Source organism: Temnothorax americanus, unplaced genomic scaffold, assembly GCF_048541705.1.
Source record: "Temnothorax americanus isolate GAGA-0224 unplaced genomic scaffold, ASM4854170v1 Scaffold20, whole genome shotgun sequence".
Classification (NCBI taxonomy): Eukaryota; Metazoa; Arthropoda; class Insecta; order Hymenoptera; family Formicidae; genus Temnothorax; species Temnothorax americanus.
The window spans coordinates 1,761,830-1,787,704 of NW_027509339.1; the positions used below are offsets into that span (position 1 = coordinate 1,761,830).

A 25,875-nucleotide genomic window follows, 5' to 3' on the forward strand; every position below is an offset into this window, starting at 1 on the left:
AAGGAGATAGAAGCACTTCAAGAAAGATACATAAGATGGATATTAGGCTTAGATAGATGCACGCCAGGCTATATAGTCAGAGAAAAAACAAAGATAGAACACAAATCAGTCTAGAAGCTGGAGAAAGAGCACTAAAATACCAAGAGAAAATAAAAGGAATGACTGACAACGAAATACTGAGAGAATGCAGAAAAGAAATTAGCAATATAGAATATGGGAGGAGACACAATGGGGCAGAAAGATGCAGACGTTTTACGAGGAGGGCGAATTAAACCAGTGGATAAGAGAAGCAAGAGAGAGGAACAGGGAAAAAACACGACAGAAGAATGGACCAACCAACTACAAAGAGAAAAAATTGGAAGAGAGAGGAAAGAAGATGGAGAGATCGAAATCAACGAAGGAATACAACAGGTGGAAAACAAGTGAAAACGCGAAATATTTGGAGTGTAAAGGAAAAGGCATAAAGATGAAAACAATCGCAAGATTCAGATGCGGAAACGAATGGAAAGGTAATAGACACTGGGAGGAGGAAAACAAGAAAATGTGCAGGTTGTGTGAAGAAAGAGAGGAATCCTGCGACCACATACTAAGGGAATGCCCGGAATCAAGAGCAGCCAATCCGAGCGAAGAATTTATAATGGCAAAAGACGTGAAAGGAATAGAATAGATGCTGAAATTGTACAATAAAAGGAAAGAGAGGGAAAAACTGAAGAGACAAGAAATGAGTGTAGAAATTAATATAGAAAAGGTGTAGATGTGAAACATGATTTAAGCAAAACATAGAACATGTATCCCGAGAAGGGAATCATTATCCTAAATAAAAAAAAATAATAATAATAATCTCTAATATCTCTACATTTTTAATTGTTTCGTAATTTGTTGATTAATTATTTCTGTTACTTTTATATTTTGTTTTAATTTAATAAAAAAAAATTTTTATTTTAATTTAATGTTAAAGTTGCGTTTGTCTTCACAGTATTCATGTCTCTCTTGATTAATTTATTTTTCCAATAAAACCAACGTGTACGTAACACAATAGTATGATACGCCGCTTTAGATATGCGAGAAAAATATGTAAAATAGATTACATAAGTTAACGATACGAAATTGTAGATCACATATGTATTTGAAAAATGAATAGCTACGAATGTAAGGTGCTCGTTACACATCAAACATCATCAGAGTGCTGCGTGCTGTCTGTACTGCATCGGTAATCAAGAAGCTGAATACCTTGAGCAATGCCGTAACTAGATGCATTCGGGACTCTGTATGTTAACGCTTAATGCATCCTCTCGAAAAGGATAACCCATCTAATATTTTCCAAGATTTCCAGATGTTTATCCAAACAATATAATATGTACAATTGCAGTGTATTATGTCACAAGTAACATATATTATTTGAATATTATTCAATCAAATATATAATATTTTAATGCTGGACACTATATCTTGTATCTTATTATTTATGACTCCAATCAAAGATCATGGATTAAATGTCAGATGCTAAAATTAATATGGTAAATTTAATCTATCATCATCTTTCATTGGAATCGTGAATAAAACACGAAACGTAATGTCAGCGTTAACATACTTTTCGACTGAATAATATGCAAATAATACGAGTATATTACTTGTGACACATTATAGAAATTTATTATATAAGTAATAACAATTTGCTACAGTATTTCTGCCGACGTCGAAATATGATGAATACGAGAAATTTCTGGCATCAGTTTTGCTGCCTTTTTGTGCTAACAGCATTGCAAGATCTGTTGTACTTTTGGCTATTTAAGTTCATATAAACGCGCAAAGATCTTATTTATCAATTCTAATTATTTAGTTTTAAATATGTTTCTATTTTCAAACATACTTAATAAAATTATAAATAGCTCGGATGGTTTTCTTAGAAATCTACACCACATTCGAGATTAATGTCGAATTTTCAAAGCATAATTTGCGTGCATGTGTGTGAATGTATGTATGTGTATTTTAATGAAGAGAAAGAAACAATTTTTTCTTACAATTCATTCAACGCGCTTTATTGATGCATTGCGCACGTTGCACATTAAAATAAGTCGCGACGCGTGCTTTACAGCGAGTCGTTGAGCTGATTGTGAGACAAAAAAGGCAATTTTACTGTAGATAGAAAAATTGTTTAATAAACACAGAAATGAAAATAATTTTTATTGCTACGGTGTCTCACGATCACGATGACACGTACGCCTTTCGATCTACATCAAATAGCGAAAGTGCCCAGAAAATTAAAATGTAAATAAAATTTTTTGCTTTACATTGCTGTGATAAACTTGTTTACGTTTTTAACGCGAAATACTTATTTATGAGTTTCTATCTGCAAATCGATAAATGAGATTGATTTTTCTTTTATGGGAAAAACATTCGCTGAATTCATGCTCAAGGCAACTCCATCTTTGCGAAAGAAGATTAGCCTTTAATGGAAATCTACTGATAGCTATTTTCTTTTAGTTACCTAATACACGCCGTATTCGGGATTGACATACAGTTTTCTCAACACAATTTTCATCTATTCTTATATATACAAAACACAGTGTATAAGATACCTACATTCACTACAGCATTTTTGTAGTCAATATTATACCAGAATTATGAGTTAATAATTTTCATTACATTTTACGTGTATACGTGTTACTTAAATATATCGTAGAAATCCGCGTCTTACATAAAATATACGCTAATTGATTATTCTGACACCAACTATCACGACTATCAAATTATTCCTCAATCTTCTACGAGGACATCGAAAAATAGTCTTCAGTTTATTAGCAGTATTCTGAAATCTCAAATTATTCACGGTTTATTGTTTTTTGCGGCGACAAACAAAGTGGCCTTGCCTCCGATAGACAGACGGCGGCGGCGATCAAGGTCTCGGATCTTCCACTGCATCCGAGCCTTTTTCTTTGCAGGTTCGACTCCACGATGGATCATTGGATACTCCGATCTCGGACGGTGCAACACGTTCTTCTGCTGCAAAACACCAAGTTTTACAGTTCGGGTGTGAACGCGGCGCCGTCAAAGCCAAGCGACTTCTGGCTCATTGTCCGCACCCCGAAGAACAATGTGCTGGAAGTGGTGGCAGTTCTATTGCGTTTTGCTGCATATATCCGTGATGGCATCGGATAGAAGGAGCGCTCTTGATACGCCCTTTAACATCATGCTCCTCCGTGCCTTTCGAAATTGGACTTTCGATGCTTTCGGTACGTATATGTCAACCAGTAATACGTTATTCATACCGTTGTACGAAAGAATTTATATTTTTCTCGCTAGTCGCACTGTTATTTTATTATAGTGCTGGAATTTTCCAATTCCTCCTTTGATATAAAATTAAAACCACAGGCATAGTCCATTTGACGTTGTCTCCACGTAAGAACACGCCGGAAAAAAAAGGTTAGCTACTATATTAAGTAACTTTTTTGCAGCGAGAGCTATATTTTCCGTAAAAGCAAAAAATGTAATACGCGTTACGCGTTTCTTTCCATTTCATATAAGAAAATTTTCAGACTTTATACAAATCCGCACATATAAAATATGTTCAAATTTATTATAAATTTATTATAATAAATCTTAGAAAGCAAAAAATCTCGTTTAAAAATACTTATGTATATGCAATAGACATGTATATTTTACTAAGTCGCAGTTTAACGTGGTTACTCACGCAAATGATATGTGTACATTTAAAATTTCGTGTGAATAATTTGATAGTTAATTAGAAATGAAGTATTATTACAATTTAGAAAAACAATTTTCTCAAAGATATAATCGTCAGAAATTGCAAGACAGTCTTTTCATGCATTGTACACATTACGCCAATATAGGTATATTCTTATTTGTCTGTTACCGCCGATATAGTGAGTGTTGACATATTTAACTTTATGATAATTTGAGTGTACAAGTTGAATAAAATAAAAATGTTTTTTGAACTCGCATAATAAATGATCATGCGCGTTAGCATCAATAAAGCCTTGAAAAATGTTCAAACAGACACTAATTGACACCTAGTTAATACTATTTGGCACTTGTCAGATTCTACGAAGATACTCTGTGACATTTTAAGCGAAATATAGTAAGCGTATAATATAACTAATATACTATAAGCATAATAAATGAAATAAATGTAACAAAAAAACATATACATACCAATTTTATTTCTCTCAGGCAATATTTTTTACAGATTCTTCAATTATTTTTCGATAATTTCTTAGCGAAAACGCTGAAGATTCAAGAATTTTTGAATTACAAGCATGGAAGAAGAAGAAAATCTTCTCGCGAATTAAACTTCACTGTAAATCCAAGTGTATTATTTCTACACGTATAAACGTCTAAAAATGACACATTGACTGAAGCTCGTTTTACGTGTTTTGTCGCGTGTTAAATTAATACGTTTAATCGTATTAAATTAAAAGTTAATACGTTCAATCGTGTTGAACGACGTAATTTAAAATGACAAGAAATGTGTAAGAATAGCTTCAGTTAAAATAACACACTTGATTTTGCAGTGTTTAGAAGAATGATATAAATTATAAAATTTTTTTATTCTTAACTAATTTTATTATAGATGGACATTACTTTAATATGACTATAATTAAAAGATAATTGATATTAAACTAATTTATAAGGAGACTCCAAAATTGACAAAAAAATAAAAATTATGCACGAGAAGTAAGATATTTAATATATTTTCACGACTTTTTTTATATATATATATATACGTTTTGACAATCGTATTTTTTAATATTTTACACACACATAATCGTGATTCTTTTCCTTAATGTAATCGGTACACACCCTATTATTATTATTATTATTACAGGTAATTTTTATTGACTCATGTTGAAAGGTAATTTTTCTGTTTTCCTATTACAAATGCGCGACATTTTAATTGATAGCCAGTGTCGGTTAAAACCTCTACGCGTGACAAATCATGCGTGTTGCCGCGAGCTGTCTTATTATACAGATACGATATTGGAGGATACGACACGCGAGACAATACGAATGGTATACAGTAGGGGTATTCAAATAAGTTAAAGTTTAACGGTTTGACAGGTTATGTCGGGTTAAAGTCGAGTATAAAAAGTTAATTAATTAACTTTGGGCGCGCTACTCTTTAAAGTTATGCAAAATACATAAGTGACTTATTAACCTATCACGTTAATTTTTGGGTTAAAAGTTTAAAAATTAACTTTTTACCCGACTTTAATCCGACATAACCTGTCAAACCGTTAAACTTTAACTTATTTGAATACCCCTATTGACTTATGCTTCCACAACATGTCATGCATTTGCATTGAAAATAAAACGCGTACGTAATTATCTTGATTTTTCCGAATAGATAAAAGCGCTTTGAACAATTAAACTATCATTTAAATATGTGAATACATACGAAGCTGCAAAGATACGGTACGGTATGATTTTTCAAGAATATATGTAATTTGCGCGTTGTATTGTAAGATTACCTAATGATTATCTAATGATAATTATTAAGTTCTATTTTATTTGCGCATTTAGGCGATACTTGTTGAGTTTTTTTTTGTCACGGAAGATATTTCAAATAGATATCGAGATTCTATATTGATGTATGATTGTGTAAGCTTATTCCGTGTTTTTTGCTGGCTAATTTTGATTAAAAAAGAAATAATAATGAATATGCGTACAGTGTGTACGACGTAGTCTGAAGGAAGCGATTTTCTTTCCGGTAAACGCGGCAAACGAATGTAACTCGCGTCTCCGCGATACTCCTTCCTATTTTGTTTAGGTGCTCTTCTGCATAATTCATTGTTCTGTCCGGTATAATTCGATGCACGTACCGCATTACATTTAGGATCGCATTATTCTGTACTTTATCATTATTTAGCGACGGTATTTCTGTTCGTTTTGGTAAATATTTTTCTGTGTTTATTGCAGCAAGCTGCTTTTGCTTTTTTTTTTTTAATCGCATAATTCTTGTATTTGAAATCAGATTATCAAATTACATAAATTCACAGTGTTTCACTATATAATGCCTGGATACCAGTAGGACAGAATAATTTGTCTGCACGCCGGAGCCGGGATTGGACAGCGTGTTTTACCTTGTCGTCAGTTTTAAAATACTAGCCTCCCAAGAAGTTTTTTATAAAGGTCCGAAAAGATGAAACATCGTACTGTGCTGTCTTTAAGTCTCTTGTAAATGTTCGCTGGTTTCACACCTTTATTATTCACAAACAACTTCATAATAATTCGCTGTTCCATATATGAGTTAACACTGTTGTCCGACATTTTGCATAATAATTATCAATTGACGCAAAAAGAGCGCCGCATACCGATGATAAAATCTCACTTGCCACTTACCACTATAAAAAATCTCGTCGCGATCGCATTAGTTTTATATCTTGTCCAAAGTCTCGGTTTGACTCGAATAACCCTCGTACTTTTTCTTTATAAATATCATAATTTAATTATCAAAATAATAATTACACATATTATCATAATGCTACTATTACAATCCTATTATCACAACCTATATACCTATAGTATGCTATATACCATCCGTATAGTATCACAATCATATTATATCCATAATAACAAAATTTCTAAACAGAAAATAAAAAAATTTTTTTCAAAACAAGTTTTTGGAAAATCTGTTAAAAATAAACAGTTCGGCTACGTTCAAAACTATCTTTTGGTCGAAACTGAAACCCAACCAAAACTTCGATTTTTGGCCGAAACTGGACGAAACCAAAACCGAGTTTTTGATCGAACTCTAATGTCCATTGCATAGTTTTACAAATTTCTTCAAACGATCTAGCTTAAACTCTTGCGGCAAAACAATGAGTATCAACACTATTTTTAGATGAAAAAACTTGTTTTAAATCTTATATCAAGGTATTGAAGGCTGATTTCTTAACGACAGTTGTCGTTATATTGTCGTTGAGCAGGTATACTATTGTAGTAAAAAAGCTGCACAAGAACATTAAAACAATAACAATAATTTTCCTATTACAAATGCGCGACATTTGTAATAAAAAAATTTTTAATGATAGTAAAAAAATAGGGCTATTCTGGTGAATATAACAACGTCAAGGTTCTGCATACTGTGAGTGTTTAAAGTCCGATTATTTGAAAACATTTGTAAAAGTAAAAGATAAATATTTTTAATAGTTATGATTATTCTTTTATTGTAATTAATTAATTCAATAAAACGAGTATACATTTCATACTGCTTTATATTTTGATTATAAACTAAATCCATTTTTCTTAAGAACAAAATTTATGGCCGTACGTATGACCATATGTAGGTATTAATTTCTCTGTAAAATGTAACGTATACCTTGTTACTCTTGCAGGTAGGACAGGAATAGAGGAAAGGTATCTACGAGCAGCAAGAGACGCAAACAAAATGCAAAAAATTATTCCCGACAATGTTCCGTTCCCTTGTAATGTAACAGGTATTATAGAAAAGGAAATTATTACCGTTTCTTATTTCCCTATCGATAATTGTTCCTTTGGTCATAATTGTCTTGTCTTTTTATAATTATAGTACTATACATCTTAAATTATTAAAAACAGTCATTAAGAATTGTGAAGCTTCTTTACATGTCAATGGTTTTTCTTAAAAAGTAAAGCATTTTATTCCTAGTTCAATACTTTTGATGTCTATATACGTCTCATGTTTGGCTAACTTGAATTTTTCTTTTAGCAAAATCGTCGCACATAATTATTTCATTGCAATTTTTATTTTTCAATGTCACATATATTAATAACAAGAATCTTATATGTATAACAAATTAAAATTTTATTGCAAAACAAGGTTTATGTAACTGAAGAGTGTGATTTTATCTCAATCGCTAATAAGAACGCATATGTCGACGTTTTCATTGAAGAATAGTCGATTGAAAGTTGTACAATTAATTAAATTGTTATAAAAAAGATAATAGAAATGCGAAACATCGTGTACTTGAGGAGCGCTACACGACTGACAATAAATTTCAGGTGGTCGATCGTCAAAAGTGCCAAAGTCGGTGCATAAACTAAGACCGGGTGATATCGATGTCATTGCCGCGATGGGCGATTCTCTTACGGCTGGAGCTGGAATCTTAGCAGGCAGTCTGTTCCAGGTTGCCATAGAAAATAGAGGAGTTACCGCGGCTGGCGGAGGCCAAGGCACGTGGAGACAATACCTAACTCTTCCCAATATCATTAAAGTAAGGCAATCAAATCTTACGTCAAACATTATAACGTTTATTATTGAACAAATTGCAATATGCATAAAACAATATGAGAAAACGGAGATTTAAGATATTGATGGCAGCCAAGCATGGCAGTTAAATCAATCAAATCTTAATTAAAATCTTTAAAACTATAGTAAAGTCTAATATTCTTTGCATTAACACTGCAAATCCAAGTGTGTCATTTTTACACTCATAAACATCTTAAAATAACACAATTGACTGAAGCTCATTTTACATGTTTCTTCGTGTGTTAAATTACGTCATATAACATGTTTAATCGTATTAAATTAAAAGTTAATACGTTAAATCGTATCAAATAACGTGATTTAAAACGGCAAGAATTTTGAAAGAAGAGCTTCAGCTAAAATAACACATTTATATAGGATTTGCAGTGAATGTACGGTAATAATGTAAAGTCATAAATGCACTATTGGAGAACATTAAACATTTTTGTTACCGTACGCACTTGTAAACACACGATGTATTTCAGTTTCTGCATATATATATTTCATAAATTTAATTTTCGACTACTTAAAATTTATTGTCGATTATGTAACAATCCAGAAATTTCCATGAAATTCCATATTCATTATATAATTTTTTAATAGCAATTTGTTTGATGTGAATATATATATATATATATATATATATATACTCATATGAACATAAATAACTTGAAAAATCACCACCATTAGGACAGTTTATCTCTTCGCGAATTTTTTGCGAAAATTGTGCACGAGCCGCGACGCACGATTTGTCATTATCAATTTTGAAATATGCCATAATTCTCAGCGTCGCGTCGGTAAAACAATGACAAGGCAATCGACATTTTCTCCGTAATACGTAATGCAGCACCTTTGGTTCTACAATTTAAAGAAACGTGACAAACGCAGAAAGAATTGTTGCAATAGGATCTCAACATGACATTAACATATCATCACAATGTTGGACTGCCTCTTCTTTATAGACTTTCGTTAATGATTACCTCCGATCTTCAGTCGCGCGCATGTAAAATTGCAATTTGCTAACTTTTAATTTTTGAACGGAGGATTACCAACACAATCATCAATCATACCTGACTAATAGTAAATATCATTATATGACATTTTAGAAACAGATTCTTCATTGTAAAGATGAACAATTATATCTGATGTACAATATTGTACGTGTAAGTGATTTACACATTATATCTTCCTAAAATATATTTTTTCTTCAAAGCTCGTATTAATATACTCATTGTAAATCCAAGTGTGTTATTTTTACACGCATAAACGTCCAAAAATAACATTAGACTGAAGTCTTTTTACACGTTTCTTTAAGTGTTAAGTTACGTCATTCAATATCGTTTAATCGTATTAAATTAAAAGTTAATACGTTCAATCGTGTTAAATGACGTAATTTAAAACGATAAGAATTGTGTAAAAACAGCTAACACACTTGGATTTGCAGGCTGTTATGTAATAATTGTGTAATAAAAAAAAAATTGACTTTCTTTACACCATTAGGGATACTACGTGACCTCATGCGAGAGCGACGGATGTGTAATTAGCGGAGGAGAGCTTTGAAGAGAGAATTCCCCCTTTATCCCATGTATAAAAATTTTATATTTCGTAAAATTTCTGAGGTAGTTGATGCTAACAACCTTACTTTGTAGAATAAAATACCAGGATATTAAGCAATGTCGAGCGAAAGTTAATATAATTCAGGACGTTATATCGGTTAATAAGATCGTTATCATAATCATCATTGAGCAATATTTAAAATTATGACCTCTTTATTCGCTCTCTCTAATTTCTTTCCTTACTTTAATAAATGTCTTTATCTAACCGAAAATTATTTCTCTTCTTCCTACTCTCATTTTATATTAAATAATCTTAGAAAGTTTATGATTGAATACATGATTTTTGTGACAGATTTTCACGATTTTGTGACAGATTTATAATTAAAAAAGTTAACATATGGACGGACACCGACAATAAGTTAGGTAAACAAAGTTGTATCACATTTTGAAGGGAAGGAGAGGAAAGAAATATAAAACGTTATAAGCTGATAAGCTGATCTAACAATGTGCGCGTGTACAAATTAGTCACCTACAAATTTTCATTATATTAGGAATTCAACCCCAATTTGATAGGATATGCATTGGGAGACTCTTTGACGATTCACAAGGCATCGCAATTAAATGTTGCCGAAATCGGTGCTGAGTCCGGGGATATGGCTTACATGGCGGAGATATTAGTCAAGAGGATTAAAAACGATCCGAGAATAGATGTGCAGAAACATTGGAAGGTTTGTCGCACTAGACTAGACAGATTCAATTTGTTGCAAACAGCGAGAGAAACGAGAGGGGCAGCAAATGTGTCATTACGCATGAACACGTTTTATTGCTTGCAATTAAGTTAATTATCACGCCTTATAGTTTTGAACTGATTTTTCTCGCGATAAAAATTTGACGGAACTATTTATCGTCTGTCATAATTTTGTAATTTGTAACGTTTTCCGAGATTTTCATTATGCTGTATTTACAATAAAATATCTCGCGTTGCTGTCAAAAATTTTGCATTCTTATTTATTAAACATATATATCGACGATATATATAATAAAATTTAATTTGCAGTTCATCTCGCTGATGATCGGATCCAATGACTTTTGCACTGAAATATGTTGGATTCCGTCGCCTTGGTCAATTCTTGAAACACATAAAACTGATCTACTCCAAGCTTTGCGGACGTTAAGAGATAATTTGCCGCGAACCTTCGTGGCATTGATTCCGCCACCGCATTTAAAAGCTTTGGTCAAGACACGTGAAGGAAGACCATCGCTTAATTGTTTCCTCACAACGGAAGTCGAGTGTTCTTGCATGTTTGGACTCACATTTCAGCGTTTTAGGTCTATGTATTACGACATCATGCGACAGTAAGCGTAATAACGTAAAATAAAACGGAAAATAATCTAGAGTATATTATTTATTAAATGTTAATATAATTATTTTCGCTAATGCAAAGTTATCTGTGTTTAAATAATCCGATACGACGTTAAGTAGAAAATACGTGTTTGGCAATCTGCGACATTAAAAATTAATTTTATATAGCTTGGTTCATTGAAAGTATTACTTATATCGTTAAAAGCAAATTGCGGATTAATTAAAAATTTGGAAATATATTTTAGGTGGCAGGAGCTAGATATGGAAATCGCTACTTATCCAGAATTCCAAAGAGATGACTTTACAGTCGTAGCTCAGCCTATCCTGGTGAATTTAAAAATTCCACTTGCTTCAGATGGGTATACCGATATGACATATTTAAGTAGCGATTGTTTTCACGTTAGTCAAAAGACCAACGCTCTTTGTAAGTTTATTAAGAATTTCCTTATATAAGAAGAAATTTGTTACCTAATAATTAAAAAACTGACCAGTGATCTTACATATTTAAAACGCATTTTATTTATAGTTTTATATTTAAAAAAACATTTTATATTTACAGTTTTATATTTAAAAACTCACTTTATTTATAGTTTTATATTTTTAAAATGTTTATATTTTATATTTTATATTTATATTTTATTTTTATATATTTAACCTAAATGTAAAAATAAACACGTAAGATGCACTTAATTTCTCAGGTCACATTTCTAAATATCATAATGATGTAATAATGTGAGAAAACTAGTCAAACTGGTAATATTATACCAGTTTGACTAGTTTGATCAGTCCCCAAAATTTAAATTGCTTAATTGCAACAGTCGTTTTGTAGCATCGAGTTTAACTCTGTTGCATTTTTTAATTAGTATTAAAAAAGTTTAAATTTGGTGACAATTTTCAAATATGTTTCATTTAAAATTAACTAACTTTAAAATTAACTAATTAAAAATATTTTTAGTTGGTCACAGAAATGATCTAGAAAATAATTCAGGATTTTCTATTTTTTTTGCAGATGCAAACGGTTTATGGAACAATTTGTTGGAACCGGTAGGTGCCAAATCGATGAAATGGAACAATTATGAATTTCGCTGCCCGACGCCGAAGAGGCCTTATTTGACTACAATGTTAAATTCAAAGCTACAAAGTGTTTCTACTAAAACTGCCGCTGCGATTCGAACGAGAAATATTGGCGCTTAAAAGAAAGTATCGATAGCGTTATTAGGTCATCAATCATAGTCACAATGTCGCAATCTTTGAACAGAATCGCAGTGCCAATTATTTAAGCGTAGACAAGATGCCATGATGTATTCATTAACTCTTTAAAGTAGAAAAATAGAATACGGATAGAAAATTATTTCGTATTATGCCGATTATTCCACAATATTATAAAAGATTAAATAATGTCAATCTGTGAAATACTTTATTATCTGCAATTTTTTGCAGATTTAATATATAAAATGTATTTCAATTTAACTGTATTTAATATCTTTAAGATTATATATTGTAAACAAAAGGTATGAATGATGCGTTTAATCTTTAATATTATTTGTGAAAAATAGCTCAAAGAGAATTTTTCAACAAATATTTAAACAAGTTTCTCTCTCTCTCTCTCTCTCTCTCTCTCTCTCTCTCTCTCTCTCTCTCTCTCTCTCTCTCTCTCTTCCTACATATACGTATATGATACGACACTGTCAACAAGTTTGAGAAGCAAAGTTTTATCGTTAACATCGGCTGTAGTCTCTCACTCACTCTTGCTCACTTACCTCGTCTACCGCATAGGAATACGAAAGAATGCAGGGGAACCGTAAATATGTTCATCGCAAAAGTGGGGGGAGGATCACATCGATGGGCATAGGAGCGAGTCTTTCTTCGACACGCTTCATTCATGTTTAGCAGTGTCATCCGGTAGTACCGGCGAAGAGAATCGGCGGAGCCTCTTTCCCGTAATTGACAAATCGCGAAGATTTTTACAATTCGAAAGCAGCGTGATTTATTACAAATTCGGCGCGACAGTTTGGTGCTTAGATAATAATTGATTTATCGTTTCCTGTGTGAATAATGACACGGATAGTTTCTACGTGAAAGGAGAGAAATGTTAGTTATTGAACGTCTCGTGCCTTGGAAGGGTCAATTTTAGACGCGAGAATTATATATTCAGTGAACAAAGATATATAATTAAGATGGAAGATAACAAGAGTTACACGGCGTTTGATTGATCTCGTGACTGTAATGATGCGGAATAAGAAATCATCGGAAAGCAAGGTATACTTATATATATGTATGTGTTCATATATTTAATGTATCCGCTGCGTAAATTACAATATTGTACATTGTATATTGTATATGCCGTATATGATAATTTACAGTATTGTAAAATTAATAAGTTGAGTTTGTACAAAATATACTTATTAAAAACATACTTAACCAACACATTGTTAGAAAAGTTTTAATTACATTTGATTCGCGGAAATGATTTTTTTAAATGCATGTGCGTGTTCTAGTGACAGTAAAAAGTTTCCCGTGTACTTGTGTATACATACGTAACCCGATATTCTTATGATGTTGTTCCTACTCTTTTTTTTTGTGTATAACAAATGACAAATTGCATTTTCTAAAGGTGCGTGAAGAGTGATTTATGAAAATGCCCAGGGGGCTGAAACGCGAACTTAGACATCAGCGAAAGTGTGCCTTATGTTTCTTAAAGGGGATTCCGTAAAGCGACGCTTTCAAAGTCTTTGTCGACTCTTTCGGTTTTTATATCTTTGTAAAATTATGCGAAAACATATTGTTCGTCGTTCATTTCCGTTTCGTTCGAGTAATTGAGTGACAGCGGTTTCTTTCTTCCTCCCCCCCCCTCTGAGAGAACAGTCATTTTCGATATATTATATAATTAATGTTGTAAGTCAGAACGTGACGTAAAAAAGAAATGTGAATTTAATGTGCGTTTAATCGAACGGCTTATGTAGGGCTAAACCAAATTTAGTCAAAATACCGGAAGACGTTCACTTTCTCATAGATAACGAAGCTAATGAGGCTACGAAGGATTGAGACTCATCGCGACTATTATATCATTGCGAAAGAAAATGCTTTTTTTATCTTACCGATTTAACGTCGTCTTTAAATTTACAAAACGCATTGCATACCGTAATATTCACATTCCAAACCAATCTTATTGTCGGCATAGATAATATGTACAGGAAAAAATTAATATTTTCTCTATTTTTCTAAATTGATTAAAAAATTAAATTTTTTAAATTTTAATTGGCGTTTTTAATCATATTTTAAAATATAATTAAAGACATTTTAAACATGCACAGTTTCGTTGTAGACTTTCGCTTGGAAAAAATACAGGCAAGGCTGCACTTTATCTTAAGCGAAAAAGACCTGCAGATTGCAAATTTTTTGCTATTATATCTAACAGTGAGAGAAGAGATTGGTCAGAAAATTGTCTATCGCACGAAGGATTATGCTAGACGGCTAGACAACAGAGATTAGCTAAACAACTCTCTATGTCACGACGAGCGATCGCCGTTAAATAAACGAGAATCTGGTCGCGGCTTTATAAATATGATATTTCCGCTGGTATGTACGCGTAAATAATGGTCTGTACGTGTACGTCAAAGTTTGCAGTTCTCTTCAGTCGGAGACGCGGAAGAGCTATTAGAGACGCTCGCATTGTAGGATTGGAGGGAACGCGCCGATGGCGAGCGGAAGTCTCGTTCGACCAAGTCAAAGGCCGAACAAGATCTTCCAACATGGAATGATTATCACTCGAAGTCACAGGAAAGTCTGAAGAAAATTGTAAGGGGACTTTCTTTGGTAGCCAATTTTTGAAACGCTCGCCAATAGCCAAGAATTATGAGAGTCGAAATAATTTCCTTGCTCCTGATCGTCGCTGGCATCCATCCGAGCAAGTGCGATCTCTTCATGGATTTTTTGCGCAGCGTATTTCAAGGGGGAAGGGTAAGTTGTTATTGAAATTGCGGAATTAAGATTTCAGATCGATATTCACATTAATTGTTAATACTTTTCTTTTCCTACAAATCATTCTTTGCGTTTACCACGTGTATTTTTTTATTGATATACATATAATTTTGTATTATATAAGAACAAATAAAAAGTTATTTATATGCAATGGGAAAATATGCGAATATAAATTCACGTAGCAAAGCCACGCGAGGAGGGAAGCTTATTTCGATAATATTAATTTCCATGTGAGCGGAAGTGAGAGTTATCGGTCCTGCACTTGCTTCGGCAATGGCTAACAGGTGAGGGTTTTTTATTGCAAAAAGATTGCTGAAAATGTTTTAGCATGCAGAAAGTCCCCTGTACGTCCGTGCTAGACGAGAAATCGCACGTGATTTGCGAGTCAAAGTCAGGCCTTGTTTTACGTGGACGTTTTGTAATTTCTCGCCAGATTCGTGGAAACATTTTCGTCGGAAACGAGTAAAATATGAATGCGTTATTAATCTGCCAAACAGAGAATTCTCACGCGCCAATTCCACGGAAACCTGCGTGCAAAAGTAGTATATCACATCACGTACGAAAATCATTGTGCGTTCTGTAACACGCAATATTATACAGTCCGACTACCAGTGTAGCAAACTTTTGAAATTATTATTAAAAGATCCAATAAGAATGAATTACGATGCTAGGATGTTTAACGTTACGTGAAACCAGAAAGTGCGGACGCAATTCGAAAAGAAAAATGCTTTGCATTCTGAGCAATCGGAGAAAGGCCGGAACGTTTCTTTTCGTCGGCCTTGTGACCCGCGGAAAGAACTCCTATCGTGGCGGATGTGTTCAGGGCCGTTTTTTTTTTTTAACACATTTGAGTTCCTATAAGTATACTAAACATTGCACTCTCTATACCACTTTCCAAAATTTCCAATCCGTCCTTCGACATTTCGTAAGTACCACTTTAGCCTTTCCTTCATGAAAATTCAACACGAAATAGGCATTAGAAATTCACAGAGTAAAGTCAAGCTAAACGCTAAAGTATTTTTAATAAATTATTCTAAAAAGACAAACTGATTAAAATGTATCGTAATGACATCGTGGCACAGCATCATGTGTAATAATAAAAAATAACTAGTATACAGACTGGCGCTTTAAAAACTTGACAAACAAACCATATTCGACTGTACAGTTAAAAGAGTTCCAAATACGTTGTTCCTTTTTCGGCCGATGGTATGACCACGACAAATTCATACGCCAGTATTTAAGTCGTGACGCGACGCGGCGGAATGCAAATCCGAAGAAAGCAAGAGTGTACACGCGTGTCGAATGCTAAATGCGCTAATCGACACCGGCTTAAATGCTCTGGCAGAAAAAAATCCCAGGTGAAAAGATTGCCCCGAGGATATATTCTTACAACTGAAATAATGTATTAAATACATATTTGCGCAGAGTATTTGCAGAATCAAGCATGTTTAACTTACAATTAGCAAGAATATTTCCAAAATATCTGCAGTTACAGTAATTTTGCTCATCTTCCATCAATCACAATATTTTTAGACTTCGTAACAATTTTAGTTCCGAAAATTTAACAAAATTTTAATTGGTCGTTTTCGCTAACAACAAAATTTTAATTGGTCATTATTCACTAATAACAGTAATTATATGAAAATAAAATCTTTAGGTTTTTATACTGTACACGTATCTACAGTAGTTATTCCTTATTAATTTTTATTCCTTTACATATCTTCTTCCAGATAGCGATCAATAAGGTGAATATTATCTTTAGCAAGCTAATTAATGACAAAAATGCTTCCTACTGTGCCTACTGTTATCAAGAATTAAAGTTATCGTGACAGTTACGATATATTATTATGTATATAATCAAACTGTAAATCGTATTCGCGAGTTGCGCAAACTCAGATTACCGAAGCGAGTATCTGAATGATGAATATCACTTTAATGAAGATACGAATCTCGCGTAATTAGATATTGTGTGGTCGGAGTGACATTAAAGCGCATGGCACTAACTTCATCAAAGGAGAAATTACATCTTATGCGTTATGACCGTTCGGCCGCGCAAATTTTATAAGAAGATATGATTAACTAATCGTAGACGAAATCATACATTGCATTAATTTTTGCATATTCTGTCCCGAAACAATTCCGCATAATTGTGCAATGGCCCACGCGCAAATATTTATAGCTACATCTAAATATAATAAAGTCTATATGAACACCTTCGAACATGTGTAAAATAAATGCGAATTATTTAAATAACGGATAATTTTTAGGACAAATTTGATGAAATGGGAATCTCATATCCTGAACGGTATGGCGGCGTACGAAAACAACCTATAATTCCTGACAACGTCCCGTTCCCTTGCAACGTGCGTTTTGGCAGGTATAACTCTCTGCAATTAAAATTAATAACTTTTGAACCTAGGCTTTAATGCTTGAAAATTGATAATAATTCCACATTTATTTTTTTCTCACTTCTTTCTTTTTCTTCCCGTTGACATCTACTCGTTGACATCGATAAATATTGTCAATAAATACGATTTATCATCGCGTTTAATGATAAATGAGTTTAAATAAATGACAAGTCTGGATAATTCCAACGTTTTTCTCGTGCATTACAGGTCCTTGTCGATACCAGACAATGTTCATCGATTGAGACCGGGCGACATCGATGTGATCGGTGGTCTCGGCGATTCCTTGGTCGCCGGAAGTGGCGCGTTAGAGGAGTTTGCGGTAGGAACCTTCATCGAGGCGCGCGGAGTTAGTTGGTGCGTCGGAGGCCAAGGGGATTGGAGGCGGTTCTTCACTCTTCCCAATGTTTTAAAGGTATACATACTATGCACGTAATATCAAAAAATGTCTCAAGGTCGTCTTGTTCACGCGTTACACCGGTCTTTCACCGCATCTCTCATCAGAATTCAGAGACCGAGCGAAAGAATTTTGCGAGAGTAAACGTTCGTTCTTTGTTCTATATAGCACGATATGTTTCATGCGTAACAAAAACCTGATATCCTTCATCATCACGACATATCGTTGCAGGTGTTTAATCCCAAATTAACAGGATATTCCACCGGAACGGGAGAGTTTATCTCAACCGCGGCGAAACTGAACATCGCCTTTCCAGTCGCCGCTACGGAGGATGCGTTGCACCAAGCGAGAATCCTGGTGCAGAGAATTAAAAGTAATCCGAAGATAAATGTGAAGAAACATTGGAAGGTAATAAACCTTGTAAATCTCTTTATCGCTACGTATACGCTTGTCGGTGGAAAGAAACCTTGATTCTTTCTCCCCCTTGAATCTAATTATTCATATTTCCTGTATTTCCAGCTTATTACGATCCTATTTGGGGCTAACGACATTTGTTCGGCGCAATGTTACGCTCCGCAACAATTCTCGCCGTTGCGTTACGTCTTGCATTTACGAAGGACGCTCGATTTCTTGAGGATCGCACTACCCCGCACGCTAGTCAATTTGGTTCCAGCCATAGGTGATTTAATATTTTATTAGTAATTTTTGATTTTATATAGACGTAAGCAGAAAAAACGTATACATTATTATTGTAATATTACCAGGTTTTCTAATTCTAATAGCTAAGGCTCACTCTCTCTCTCTCTCTCTCTCTCTCTCTCTCTCTCTTTCTCTAAATTATATTACAGATCTTAAAATGCATGATCTTATAATACATTACAACATATATTAATTACGATGTACTTGAATTTTGCACTCATGTGCTTATATTTATAATTATTTTTTAACAGATGTCACAGTCTCTGTTAGAGTAACGCGAAGTACTATGTGCAATATATTGCATCCCCTCTACTGCGCCTGCATGCACAAGGGTAATCAACCAGAGATCGCAGCGTCGAAAATGTCACGACTCTATCAGCAAGCCGCTGAAACTTTAGTATACTCAGGAAGGTATAATTGATGTTCAATACGTAATTAAATGTATCTTATACTTAATCAATAAGATTAATTTTTTTAATTCTTATTTCGTCAGAATTTATTGTACCTGGGAGAAGTTTTTTTATTATGCTTGATATACTCACTTTTTAAATCGTATTTGCGATACGTTATATCTACAGTTGACGCTATTTATTCGTAGAGATTACATACTCGACAACTACCGCGAATATGGAATAGTTAAATGTACGTTCCAAGAAAAATTAAATTAAGGGGAAAAAAAGAAGAATGTTATTTTTTATTTAAAATGATAAAATATGCAATATATGATGTATGAACATATTTAACATATAATTTTAAATAATTTTAGTTATTAATTGTTTTAAAAAATCTACTTATTTTGCTTTACACGTTGCAGCTTTTTAAAATAATTCGTGTAATCATCCATTGCCTCTGCTATTTTACAAATAAGATTTCTTTCTATATTGGACCGATCGTTTCCTATAAATAATTCACAGAGATCGTGGGAAAGCTTGTTTTTGTGGCCAATATCTTTTACATGGTATCATTTCTGCCTTTTAATTCGCGTTCAGCTTTATCTTTTGCCGATATCATTCTTCACGGGACACGACACGATGTGCAGAAGCAGTACATACTGAAAGACTGAATAACTTCTGCCTTTTCTACTTATTAAATACTTTGCTTGCCTTTTTTTTTTTTTTGAAACAAAACACTGCGCACGCATTGTGATAGGCGGCAATGATTAAAATGCAATCACGTGCAGTAATTCATATCCGCGAACACTGAAATATCTACTGCGAATAAAGAAAAATAATGTCTGGGCACAGAACATGTCGACCGCGAATAACGGATCCACGAATATGAAGCGTCGACTGTACATCCATCCCATACAGCACACTTGTCCAAGACGTCTTATGTCCCGATTTTGGACATGGTGCTGTCTGGGATTCGTATTGATAGAATATATATGTATGCACAAACTTAGTAAAAACATTGTTATTTTGCTTTATAGATATGATAATTCTCCAGACTTCACCGTAGTGTTGCAGCCATTTATTAAATTATTCAATGCACCTAACGCAGATCCTCATCGTGCTCCGCCGATCGACTCCAGTCTGGTCACATATGACTGTTTCCACTTCAGTCAGAAAGGACATGCACTCGGTAAGGGATGATTAACATTTATCATGATATACATATAAACGCATGTTCTTATTTGAGCGAAACAATTAATAAGTTAAACTGAATGACGTTATAAAATTTGTGGCATTTATCGACTGAACAGCGCCTATCGTCATCGGAAAAAATGCCGTAATGTTAAAACGGTTGCATCTTACTAGGCGAGGAAATTTTGTGTGCGCGTACCTTGACGCGTACGTTCGTAATGTAATGTGTGTGTGTGTGTGTGTGTGTGTGTGTGTGTGTGTGTGTGTGAGAGAGAGAGAGAGAGAGAGAGAGAGAGAGAGAAAATGATTAGTCTCGTTCTGGTATTCTTTTTAAACTGCGTTATTAATACAACTGAAATACTCTATTATTAAAGTTAATAGCAGTACAGATTGTAAAAATTTCTAACTTTATACATTATAAAACTTGCAATTTTTTCTATTTCATGCAAATTAAAAAAAATTACTAAGTTTGACATTATATATAATAACATCAGTGCATCGACTTGATCATTTACGTTTAATTATTATTTCCTTATATTATTCATTACTCATAAAGTTTTCAAAAAGATGTATGGATTTTAATCATATTCAATTAAACCATCTCCAACCCCTAAATAGTTATTTCATTTGTGTTCTAAATAACTATTTATTTATGCTCGAAAAATTAATACGAAATGATTTACGTAAACACAATGTATAAAAAATGTGTTTAACACCTCAGGATTTTATATACATATTAAATACGAGTACAATAGATATGCTGTTAACTTTGTTAGACACGTTTATATTCATATATTCGTACATATGAATTCGTATTCATATATTCATATTCATATTCATAAATGCATTTGGATATTATAATATGAAGATGATATTTCAAAGTTAACTTGCCATTATATAACAATTCTATTTGCGCTAAGATCAATTCGTTAATAATTATTCAACGATTCAGTTAAAAGTAAATGAATCATTTGAACACCGTCACGGACAATAAAATAATCATCAATTCCTCGCAGCTGGCTTGTTGTAAATGCGAGCGCGCGTTCATTAACGAGCGTGGATGGTTAAGAAATATCATTAAACGCCTCTTAGACGGTGTCAACAAGAGTCATGGTGAAAGAAAACGTCATACCAGCTACTGTTGGCGATATTATCGTTTTACACGGAAATAAAATAGAATAAAACATGCGCAAAGAGTATAAATTCTCGCTTCTTCCGCGTGATATAAATTCGCTTCTGGTCTATTTTCAGGTGCTAATCTTTTGTGGAACAACATGCTGGAGCCGGTCGGAAATAAAACGGAAAAGGGACTGCCCCGAATATTGGAGAAGGTGCTCTGTCCTACGGAAAACGCGCCCTACATCTTCACGAACGTCAACACGCGGTTCTTCCGAATGACCGGCAGACAAGATGGAATTGTACCTAGATAGCATAAGGATCGATAGTAATTGATCTCAATTTACGAGAGAAATTATTACGAAAGAATTTATTATGCGGCAGCAATGAGAGGCCGATTATTCGAGAGAGATAATGCATTTGTTATCAATTACTCGCATAAAACTTTTAGGAGAAAAAAGTGAAATATTTTTAAAAATAATATAAATATAATAACATATAGTTTTAACGTAAATTAAGAATTTCTATTTGTATGCGTTCGCATAATTGATGTTTTATTGTACTAGTAGATAACAATTAAATGTACTTGTCATTTTCTTCAGAATATTTTTCAGAAGAATGTAATCGCGTACGATCTGATGACACTTGCGATTCGAGAAATATTTATGGGCTATAAATGTGTAAATTTGATGCATAAAAAATTATTAACTAATCAAATACTTGAATAAAAAAAAGATTTCAACAAAAAATCTCTGAGAAAGATTTCAATAAAGAACCGATTAATTTTTACAGACAAATCTATAAAAAACTGTTGCGTAATAAATATATTCATGTAATATATTTATTCATACAATCCTTTCATTATCAAGGTAGTTTGTACATGGCATTTTAAACGCGTCGGAAAAGTTTTTCATAAACACACATTGAACTAGAATAATACGAAATTTATTTTCGATGTTTTTCTCCAAAGAGTCACATTCCTAATCGCACATCAAGTAATTATTTTTTGGACTGGTACATATTCAAAGTCCTCGTGGCCTAGGTTTAGACTTTGAACAGTATGCCTGTTATAGCGGGGTCCAAAGTCCAGCACGTATAGCAAAATGTCCGGTTAATCATATATTGCATGGAATTTCGAGCTATATGTAGATATGCGTCAGGAAGTATCTTATTTGCATACATACCAAGGGATTTCCCCGTACCCATCCGAACGTTTTTGCCATTGTGACAAATACATATATCACTAATTGTAAGAACTATAGGCAAACAGTAAATTTAGGAGTTTAAGTATTGTTTCTGACACTCACACACACACACACACACAGTTAATTATCTTTGCAATTAAAAAATTAAAAGTATTCCTTTATGGAAAAGATAATTAATATTTCATACCATTCTCATTTCTAAACAAGAAAAATTGTCTTGTTTGTCTAACGTTTGTTTGGCACGCACTTTAACTTTGTAATTGATGAGCCACGTCAAGATCCGACGACTCCTCCATTTATTAAAGCGATTGATCTAGAAGATTGATATACTTTTTAGAAGACTGATATACTTTCAGTTGCCTCTAAGTCGCTCCAAGTTCTACGTTTTTTTTTTTTTTATGTTTGGCCGTTTCCGTCACTTCGCGAAAGTTGTCGTCTGCTTCCTGACCTTTCCAAGGTTACTCCTTCAAACGAAGGACCTAAGTTAACGGATTACTCAATCTTTCTCGCATGGAAACTTTTTCAAGTATCATCGATAATTCGTCAAACTTTCGGGGCCACTACATTTATGTTTCCTTATCCCGCGCCAAGTGTGTCGACTTCGCTGATATCGAGATAATTAATAAGTTTACGCCACTCCATCCACGCGTCCTCCAATCTGCTTGAATTGACCCTAACCGACTTTTCGGGCATTCGCATGACCGAAACGCAGTTATAAACTGCGCGTAAAAACGTACTTTTTACGTACGCGACGATCTAAATAAACTTTCTCGTGCAACTTTGCGGACAGACATTATGGAATTCCAAAAAAAATTACGTGATTTTGAAGGCTTATTTAAAATATAGGACATCGAGTAATTTACGAGCGGTTTTACGACCTGTATAACGCAACGCAACACGACGGTCGCGAAAGGAGCGAGAGACACGTCAAGGTTCTAACTGTTGCATGATCTTCGAAGAACTTGACCCTGGTTGCGAGAGGCCGCCGATAATTAAGCGAATTCAATCGTCTGATCTGCGGTTTCGTTACGAAATCGTCGATCATTGACCTGCCCGTTTGAGTCAGGTGTCTCAATGCTTGGTACAACTTCCTTTCCACCTTTCTCGATTTGATTAATTTATTATCGTTTGCCTAGATAGATATAAACGTATTTCCCGTACACATTTTCTTCTTACGCAATGTGTATCCTTTACTTAGTTTTGCGCGAATCTAAGCGATATCTCATAGACTAAATACTCACTTCGTGTGAGAACGTGATTAGCTTTCTTGCGAAGTGGAAGCAAAGATAACGATAAGCTGTAAACAAGAGCACGTAGAGTGATAGCGCGTGGAAAGAGCATGCAGGATCTGCTGTGTGACGTTATATAAACTCTCAACAGTTCTTACAGTTCACAGAATTATCATCATTATATACGTACAAAAGAAAATATAAAATATAATTGTTATCTCTATTGTAATAAGTCAACGTTCAATTTGTTACATAATTTCTTTGTGGCAATTCTAGGAGATATAAGGCAATTCTAAGAGATTATTTTATGATGTGCAAAACTTCGCGTATCTTTTGAGTATTTTAAAATTATCTTCTTTCAAATCGTCGGGATATTTGAAAGTTTTTATTTATTGCTAATTTAAAAGTATAGAAGACTTTTGAAGGTAAATTTTTGTTAAAAGAAATCAGTTCCAATTAGGTCAAGAAATAAAATTTCTGACCTATTTTAGTATTTTCTCGTAATATAATGTTGTTTAAAAAGTATGTGAAACAATACGTAAATCTCGAGAGCGTTGAATTTTCACGTAAAAACCACGTCACGGATTAAGGGAATCATTACACCGGCGAAAAACTATAATACCGGGAATGTATTTGTGTCAGATTGCAGTATAAGTGGCGTGCATTTGCGGCAAGGCGTTAATATAAGTGGTTGCAATCTCGGCCTCATCTTCGCGATCGTCCGAAAGAATTGCTCCTGCGGCGATCAGTTGGGAGAAATCTCGCGTGCGCAAGAGGAATAAAAGAAACAGATTATAACCCGACGAATGGCAAGAAAGCATCCTCAAATCCTTTTTCTGTGATCTTCACATGCGTCACTAGAAAAAATCTATACGGTTATTTTATTACACATAATATATTCGTAATAAATGTTTCTTGTTTCTTCGTTAAGACGATTAATGACTAGTTTAGCCAGATTTAGTAGGCCACTCGTCTGAACCAAGGTTGGGTAGTAACTAGTTATAATTAGTAAAAAGTTAAATTAAAAAATTAAAAAATTAATAATTTTTAACTTGGCTAATATAAAAATAAGTTAATTTTTAACTTTTAGTTATTTTTAAAATACATAAACTTAAACTTATTAACTGTAACTTGACTCATAATTAATTTAAAAAAATTAACTTGCCCAATTCTGGTCTAAACTGTCTAAAGCTTCCGACATTTTAAATGTTGTACCGTTTCCTATTTTTTACGCGCAATATAATTTTGAGAACGCTTATGTAATTTACTCTTGACATTGCGTGAAACGCTGTTTGCGGGCAAAAATGACATAATTTGCACTGTGTGCTCTCTTCTCTCTCTCAATGTGTGCTAAACTAAATAAAGTAAAAATCTCTCAAACAGAAAGTACTGCTATGCTTCTCTCTCTCTCTCTCTCTCTCTCTCTCTCTCTCTCTCTCTCTCTCTCTCCCTTCCTGTTAATATCACCTCTACTTCCTCATTCCCTACCTTTATGAATCTTCTCCAAGCATTTTTGCTTGCTCGGGAAACAGGGTAACATTCTTACTTATGTCTTCTGTTTTCTCCAGTACTTCTTGTTTATTGTTGTTGTTTCTTTACTACATAATTATACTGTATATATAACTAGTTAAGTTGCGTTAGTTATTAGTTCTATTGTATATATTACTAGTTAAGTTGCGTTAGTTCTTAGTTATACTATAGTTTTTAGAATTATACTTCGCTGGTTTATTGGACACTTTGGTATCCAGTTCTTCGCTACTTCATTCTTGTCTGTCTCATATGCGAGGGAGAGCACGCATATATTTTCTTTTGTACTGCAGCACTGTATCTTATTTTTGCCCTTTAGCCTTGCTTGGGCAAAATAAATCATATCATATCATATCTCTCTCTCTCTCTCTCTCTCTCCTTTCAAAGCTTATAATCATCTCATCCTCTAAAAATAATCAAAGACAAAAGAATTAAATGAAGATCTTGCGGTACATTTAAATGAGTGCGCGGATGTCCAGAAAAGACGAATAGGTAATTGTGCACATAGAGGGGATCACCTTGGATGACCTTGATATTTTAGTATGTTGTCAAGGTTACCCTCCTGAGTG

General features: G+C 33.6%; 2 protein-coding genes and 1 long non-coding RNA gene across 4 annotated transcripts in view; 2 read left to right on the forward strand and 1 right to left on the reverse strand.

The window, feature by feature from the left end:
* Window positions 1–2,945: 2,945 nt before the first annotated feature.
* On the forward strand, window positions 2,946–12,818 carry LOC143897506 (phospholipase B1, membrane-associated). Of its 2 annotated transcripts, XM_077406217.1 has the most exons (8): window positions 2,946–3,233; window positions 3,373–3,423; window positions 7,356–7,457; window positions 8,002–8,213; window positions 10,353–10,529; window positions 10,859–11,157; window positions 11,410–11,588; window positions 12,174–12,818. In XM_077406217.1, exons 1-8 carry the CDS (start codon window positions 3,095–3,097, stop codon window positions 12,356–12,358), a joined length of 1,344 nt encoding a protein of 447 aa, XP_077262343.1. In that variant the 5' UTR covers window positions 2,946–3,094; the 3' UTR covers window positions 12,359–12,818. The 2 variants fall into 2 exon arrangements, with proteins under 2 accessions (XP_077262343.1, XP_077262344.1); XM_077406218.1 differs by lacking the exon at window positions 3,373–3,423 and having other exon boundaries at window positions 2,950–3,233.
* Window positions 12,819–12,958: 140 nt separating this feature from the next.
* LOC143897508 (phospholipase B1, membrane-associated) lies at window positions 12,959–22,033 on the forward strand. The gene is made up of 9 exons (XM_077406221.1): window positions 12,959–13,423; window positions 14,785–15,124; window positions 17,413–17,522; window positions 17,761–17,965; window positions 18,179–18,355; window positions 18,467–18,626; window positions 18,898–19,057; window positions 20,076–20,227; window positions 21,481–22,033. Exons 2-9 carry the CDS (start codon window positions 15,020–15,022, stop codon window positions 21,657–21,659), a joined length of 1,248 nt encoding a protein of 415 aa, XP_077262347.1. The 5' UTR covers window positions 12,959–13,423; window positions 14,785–15,019; the 3' UTR covers window positions 21,660–22,033.
* Window positions 22,034–24,388: 2,355 nt separating this feature from the next.
* Window positions 24,389–25,875, reverse strand: part of LOC143897398 (uncharacterized) — a 33,100-nt gene continuing 31,613 nt past the window's right edge. The window contains exon 3 of the long non-coding RNA XR_013256908.1: window positions 24,389–25,712. This is a non-coding gene — a long non-coding RNA (uncharacterized LOC143897398). The remainder of the gene's footprint in view (window positions 25,713–25,875) is intronic.